This window comes from Helianthus annuus, chromosome 3 (genome assembly GCF_002127325.2).
Source record: "Helianthus annuus cultivar XRQ/B chromosome 3, HanXRQr2.0-SUNRISE, whole genome shotgun sequence".
Taxonomy (NCBI): Eukaryota; Viridiplantae; Streptophyta; class Magnoliopsida; order Asterales; family Asteraceae; genus Helianthus; species Helianthus annuus.
Window position 1 is genome coordinate 138777681 of NC_035435.2, and position 6387 is coordinate 138784067.

The following is a 6387-nucleotide window of genomic DNA, read 5'->3' on the forward strand; positions in this document are numbered from 1 at the left end:
TCGTTAAAATTGAATGGCAAATTGCCTGCAACATCATCTTCATCGCATATCTTTCCACCACCAATGATTAACGCATCTGGGCCATAAGTAACCTCAAATCTGAATGGTACCACCAGTTCAATGCCGGAAAAACACACCAGTCCAGCGCCGGTGTAGGTATTGTTTATTGTAAATTACATGAATGTTGTCAATTTAGAGTTTCGTAAATCCCAATTGGTGCAAATAGGGTGGTGTTTGTGACGATTTAGATCATGAGATCGTGCTAAACTTGGTTTCGGAGGTGAAATTTACAAGTTCAAGTCTTTAATTTGGGGATAAATGGAGTGCTTAAGTAAACCCTACTCTTTGTGGCTGTTTAGGGCTGTTTATGCTTTAATTTCTAAAGAGAAAGATGCTTAATCGAGCTTGTGCAGGGTTATTTATATGTATTTATCCATATTGGAATTTTGTTTTTTTAGTTAAAAGAGGTGCTTTAAAAAAAACTATTATGACTTCACGTGACTACGTGAGTGGCATATATTAACTGAGTTAGGATAAAAAGACGTCATTTATATAGAAACTAAAACATAAAAGACAAAACCTGAAATTTGGCTCAAAATTAAAAGCAATTTACTCTATAATATAATAAGAAACGTGCGTGTTTTTATTACCACAAATCAAACATGTATATTAACTTTTAATACTGGAATTGGATCTCATACTATACTCGGCAACAAGCTTTGCAAATGAAGATGAATCATCTTCTAGCAATTTCTTTGGAGAGTCGTATTCATCAACCAGACCTGCATACAGAACAAAAGGCACACATATAAAGACTTTGACTAAATGGACATGACACCGCAGTCAACAACTTTAACTAACTAACCTTGTTCTAGAACCAAAACCATGTCACTATCGAGCACAGAAGTGATTCGATGTGCAATCATTATCACAGTAGAGTCGATGAAGTGTTTCCCGAGTGTTTGTTGAATCATGCCATCCGTTGCAGTGTCTACTGAAGCAGTAGCTTCATCAAGTACTAAGACTTTGGTTTTCTTGAGTAGCACGCGCCCGAGACACACCAGCTGTCTTTGACCCACACTCCAGTTCTCTCCATTCTCACTAACTGTATCGTTTTGTATGAAAAGTGAAAACTAATAAGTAAATCTCATGTGGCAAACCGACATTGTAACGTATCAAAAAGGTGAACGAACCTGGTGAATCAAGCTTTCCTTCCTTACTCCTCACTTCGTCTCCAAGTTGGCACTTATCGAGGGCCTGAAGTAATAAATACGGTTAGATTATAACACCATATGGCGTTTGAGTGCATATATGAAACTGAAATTAAGTAATTTAGATACCTCCCAAATCTTGTCGTCTGTATACTCTTCAAGGGGATCCAAGTTGCTTCGGATAGTTCCTTCAAACATGGTAGGATCTTGAGGAATTATGCTCAATCTTGAACGAAGATCATGAAGTCCGATTGTGGATATGTTGATCCCATCTATCAGAATCTGTCCAGCTGCTGGCTCCACAAGGCGAAAGAGTGTTTGTATCAAAGTCGACTTCCCACTTCCCGTTCTTCCAACAATCCCAGTTTTCTTTCCCCCACTGAAAGTGCATGTAAGGCCCCTCAACACAAGTGGCATATGTGGTGCATACCGAACCTTTCAAAAGAAAACCATTAGATTCAACAACAAAACCATACTAACAAGAGTATGATTTAATAAGTACCTGCAGATGACGTATATCAACTTCTCCTTGTGATGGCCATTGATCATAAGGCCTATTTGATTCTATAACAAGAGGAGGTTCACTTGGGATAGAAGAGTACTGAAATATTCTTTCAACCGAAATAATCTTGTTTTCGAGGTCAGTAAGATTCCATACTATCCATCCTTGTAAACTGCTCAAAGTAAGCCCGTAAGTAGCAGCCACTCCCGCGATACCTTGAGAATATAAAACGAGAAGCTTCTGTCAATCAAGCATTCTTCATTATATTATGCGTGAAGAAAAAACAACTTACTTGGATCAATAGTTCCCTCGGGGATAGAAACCAAGAAAGTTAAAAACGCAGCAAACGTAAAACAAGAGAGCATATCCAAATGAAATGCTAACCACTCCCTAGCTGCAGCAAGGTAAAACTTTGGCCTTGAAAAATCGTCATTTAATTTCAGATTAATATTCTGAAATCTGGCTTGTTGATCAAAGCTTCTAATGGTCGTTGCCCCTGATATTGTTTCAGAAAAATTCTGTACCACTGGACCTTTACAAACTCCAGCTATCCGTGCCATTTCTCGTGCTGAAGGCAAGTAATACTGCTGTAACCAGATGCACATTCCTGCAATCGGAATAACTATAATGATCGCCTGCCAAGCAGCCTGTGACATAACTGCAATGATGCCAAGAAGTTGTATGACAGCGAATACAAATGATCCAATTTGGTAAGGAACACTCATGTCCACCGCACTTTGGTCTGTAGATGCCTATATTATATAAGAAAAGACTACCTTAAATATCGATCAACTTAGATTTGAAATCTTTTGGCATGTTTATATATGTTATACTGAGAATACATTTGCTTACTCTATTTAGAATTCGTCCGCTTGGAGTAGAGTCAAAGAAAGACATGGGTGACCGGAAAATGGCGAAGTGCATTTTGTGGAAGAGATGAGTGGCTGCCTTATACGCAGCGGTTGCAAGAAGCAAGCCTCTTGCAAGTATGCATAACGCACATCCAACTGCTAAACCTGCATAAACAATAATCAGGGTTGAGCCTGTAACCGGTGCTGGATCACTTGGTGACCTTGAAGATGCCCAAGCCATCCAGTAATTGCTTCCGATCTCTAGCGCTTGGAAGAGAACTTGTGCCAATATTATAAATGGTACTAGTGCGCCTCCGTAAGCTGTTGTTACGTATTTCCAGTAGACTGAGAAACCCACTTTTCCTTTTTTGCGTTCTTCTTCTTGAACAAGCTGTGCTTTTGGGCCCGGGATACCATTTGCTTCAGCGTTTTGACTATCGTCTGTGTTCTTGGAACTATTTGCTTGTTGTTGAACACTTGTTTTTATGGAATCAATGGATGATAACGCTTCTTTGTGTGCGCCTACAAGACCCATAAAGTCGCCTCCTGAATTTAGAATGTCGTCGTACTTTCCAGCTTGTGTAATCCTTCCATCTCTCAAAACCTGTTTGTGATGTTATATCAAGTGAGATGAATTGATTGCTTTATCAATTAAAAGTGTGTATTAACTTCTATGAATTTAAAAGACTTAGATAGCTAACCAGGATGAGATCTGCAGCAGGTAAAAACTCTACTTGATGTGTGATGTAAATCACTGTCTTCGACTCCAGAAACCGCAAGATGCATTCTTGTTATTTATGAACACAAACATGCATTCGAGTTATGCATTTACACATTTATATACATTCAAAACAACGAAAACTTCTTGGAACAAAAGCATAAACCAAATTCACTTACCTTAAAAAGATGACTTCCTGTATGAGCATCAACTGCGCTAAATGGATCATCAAAAAGATAAATATCAGCATCTTGATAAAGTGCCCGTGCGATTTGTATCCTCTGCTTCTGACCTCCGCTCAAATTGATCCCTCGTTCGCCGATAACCGTTTGATCACCAAAGGAAAGAACTTCAAGGTCTTTCTTCAAAGAACATGCTTCTAGAACCTTCTCAAACCTCTCTCTATCCATCTCCCTGCCAAACAAGATATTATCTTCAATCATTCCACTTTGTATCCATGGAGATTGAGCTACATACGCCTTTGATCCTTCTACTTTTACGCTTCCTGATATCTTCGAAACCTCCCCCAAGATACAAGAAAGTAAGCTCGACTTCCCCGATCCAACAGTCCCACAAACAGCAACTCGCATACCTTGATTCACTCTAATATTTATATCTTTCAAAGTTGGGTTAGAAGATGGAGCTAAATCCCATGAAAAACACCCATTAATAATCTCAACAGCTGTGCTAGAACTGCCTTGTGGAACTTTAGTTATAGCATTAGAATCTATGTCCTTGGTACGGAGGAAGGTGGCAATGCGATCAAGCGAGACTTTAGTTTGAAAAAATATCGAAATCGAATCCGGAAGATTGTAAATCGGCTCTTCAAGTATTTTAAACGTTGCAAGTGTAGAAAGTACCTTTCCTGATTCAAGTGGGATGCCAACTAACAAACATGTTGCGAAAGTGATCCCGGCTACAACAGTTGGAGCACCCCAGAACAAGAAAGAATTCAAGGACAATGTATACATATACTTCTTCAATGCACCTTCTTCTTCGCCGCGAAGCTTGATGATTTTTGACAAGAACTTCATTTCCCAACCTTGAAGTTTAAGAATCCTCATGTTTTTCAAGATTTCAGATGTTGATTTCATCCTTTTATCTTTAGATTTCATCAAGTCATCTTGAAGCTTTTCTTGTATGTTCCCGAGTGGAAGGTTGGCCAACAACACACAAACTGTAGCGATTAATGAAGCAACCGCGGCTAACCCTAAATTCTTATATAAAAGTGCTAATCCAACCGCTACTTGGACGAGTACTAGCCAATAATCATGCATATGCCAACCGAAGTAACCTATCCTTTCAGCATCAACTGCCATGAAGTTTATGATTTCGCCACTTGAGTTCCCTTGCTTCGACTGACCAGAAATGGTCAAGCCCTTTTGGAAAATCACGCTAACCATGGCGGACCTGACTCTAATTCCGGCCTGTTGGAGCTTGAACCACCAATGCCGTTGCGCCAAACAGCCAATAATCTTTGAAACAAAGAATGCAGCCACCAAAACAAAACCTTGGTTTTCATAATCTCGGTGTCCATTCAGATATTGAACCAACGAGTCTATGAGGTAAGGACCAACAAAACTGGACAACGCATATGTTAAAGCAAGCAATCCTGTGATCACGACCTCTTTCCACACGATGTATAACAAGCCTTTCGCTAGACCAAATGCAGTGATTTGATTACCGCCATTGCTTAAAGACTCTACTTTATCTAACAAAACAGGAAACACTTCTTTCACACTATCAATATTTGCAAGCAGAGGAACATCTTCAAGATCTAATGTCTTTTTGTTGCCTTTTGCAATCACAGAATTCATCCAAGAAAATGTCAACCGGCTAAAGAAACTTGCATTTTCGTAAGTTGATGCAAGTTCACCTCTAGAGACACCAGAATTCAAAAGGGGTTCTTCAATACTATGATTTTGAGACTCTTCCTCTGTTTTGTAGGACAACCCCACAAAACAAAGAAACAAACCCATGAAACTAGACACCGAATCAGAGACGAAGAACATAGAAACTGAATCATGGGTTCTTTTGTAGTAAACATAGTCTGCCACAAGGGAGTAACAAGAAACTAAAAAGAAAAACACCCACCAAAACCTTAAAACAAAAGGGTATTTCCTAGATTCTGTCGACGAATTTGAAACAAGTGTGTGTAAGTAAACCGAAACAAACAACCAAACAAGTGCTCCAAGAGCAGCATGCAAAAGGGTCACAATCTTTTCATCAGTCCAGCCGTTTCTATACCAATAAAAAGTGTTCAAGAAACACAACACAAGATTGAAGAGTGAAAGAACAAGAGAGCAACAGAGAGTTTGTTTGTAGAACAAACACCCATGACTCTGTTTCGGAACCAAAGTTCGATCAATCTTGAATCTTTTGGAAGCCCAGGAGACAAATATGAAGAACAAGAACACAAACTGTATAGAAGCAACACACCCATGTAAGAAAACTGGGTTTAAGAAGAAATCAGTAGCAGGATTCATGGGAGAATGACAGTTGAAAGATGTTCTTGTGTTTGGGTGTTGTTGAGGTCACCACTCACTACTGTAACAGTGGCTCATGAAGCACTGAGTGGTGATGGATTGTGAGGTTTATGGTGGTCTTCTCTTTATAGTGTTTTACATTTGGAAAGAAGTGGACTGATGTGGAGTATAAAGTCAAATATGGCTTCTAAAAATAACTTGGTCGCCAAGAATTACGTGGTGATCAAGAATGAGGTGACACTTTGAAAATTTTGAAAAACTAATAATCTTATTACCTTTTTATAATAATAATAATAATAATAATAATAATAATAATAATAATAATAATAATAATCTAACATACTTAAAAAATAAATTGTAAAAGACGGAAACGTTTATACATAGTCTTCTAAAAATAGAAAGTCATAGGAAGTTTATCAACCGGACGTTGATTGAACTCTACGATCTTAGATTTCAAGTTTTCGCTTTTGGATTTTTAGCTTGTAGGTTTTCGAATTTTTATTTAGATCATTGTGTCATTTTATTTGACATTGTTTCTTTTTGTATTTTTGTTATTGTGTCTTTTTTTTTGCGACTCGCTGTGTCTTTTTTACTCAGCATTGTGTTATAGTTTGCGATC

General features: G+C 38.4%; 1 protein-coding gene across 1 annotated transcript; it reads right to left on the minus strand.

The window, feature by feature from the left end:
- Positions 1-598: 598 nt before the first annotated feature.
- On the minus strand, positions 599-5880 carry LOC110929738 (ABC transporter C family member 3). Its single transcript, XM_022172923.2, has 9 exons — positions 3462-5880; positions 3266-3352; positions 2566-3168; positions 2006-2465; positions 1714-1928; positions 1341-1646; positions 1194-1257; positions 866-1105; positions 599-782 (listed from the first exon to the last, which is right to left on the minus strand). The coding sequence occupies exons 1-9, from the start codon at positions 5766-5768 to the stop codon at positions 670-672; spliced, it is 4395 nt and encodes a 1464-aa protein (XP_022028615.1). The 5' UTR covers positions 5769-5880; the 3' UTR covers positions 599-669.
- Between the last annotated feature and the right edge of the window lie 507 nt (positions 5881-6387).

Bases quoted from the DNA above. Each gene is read 5' to 3' on its own strand.
- LOC110929738 (XM_022172923.2), bottom strand. From the start codon at position 5,768: ATGAATCCTGCTACTGATTTCTTCTTAAACCCAGTTTTCTTACATGGG. The intron at 3,353-3,461 runs GTAAGTGAATTT...CATAAATAACAA, and splicing joins CAGGAAGTCATCTTTTTAAG to GAATGCATCTTGCGGTTTCT. The intron at 3,169-3,265 runs GTTAGCTATCTA...CATCACAAACAG, and splicing joins CTGCTGCAGATCTCATCCTG to GTTTTGAGAGATGGAAGGAT.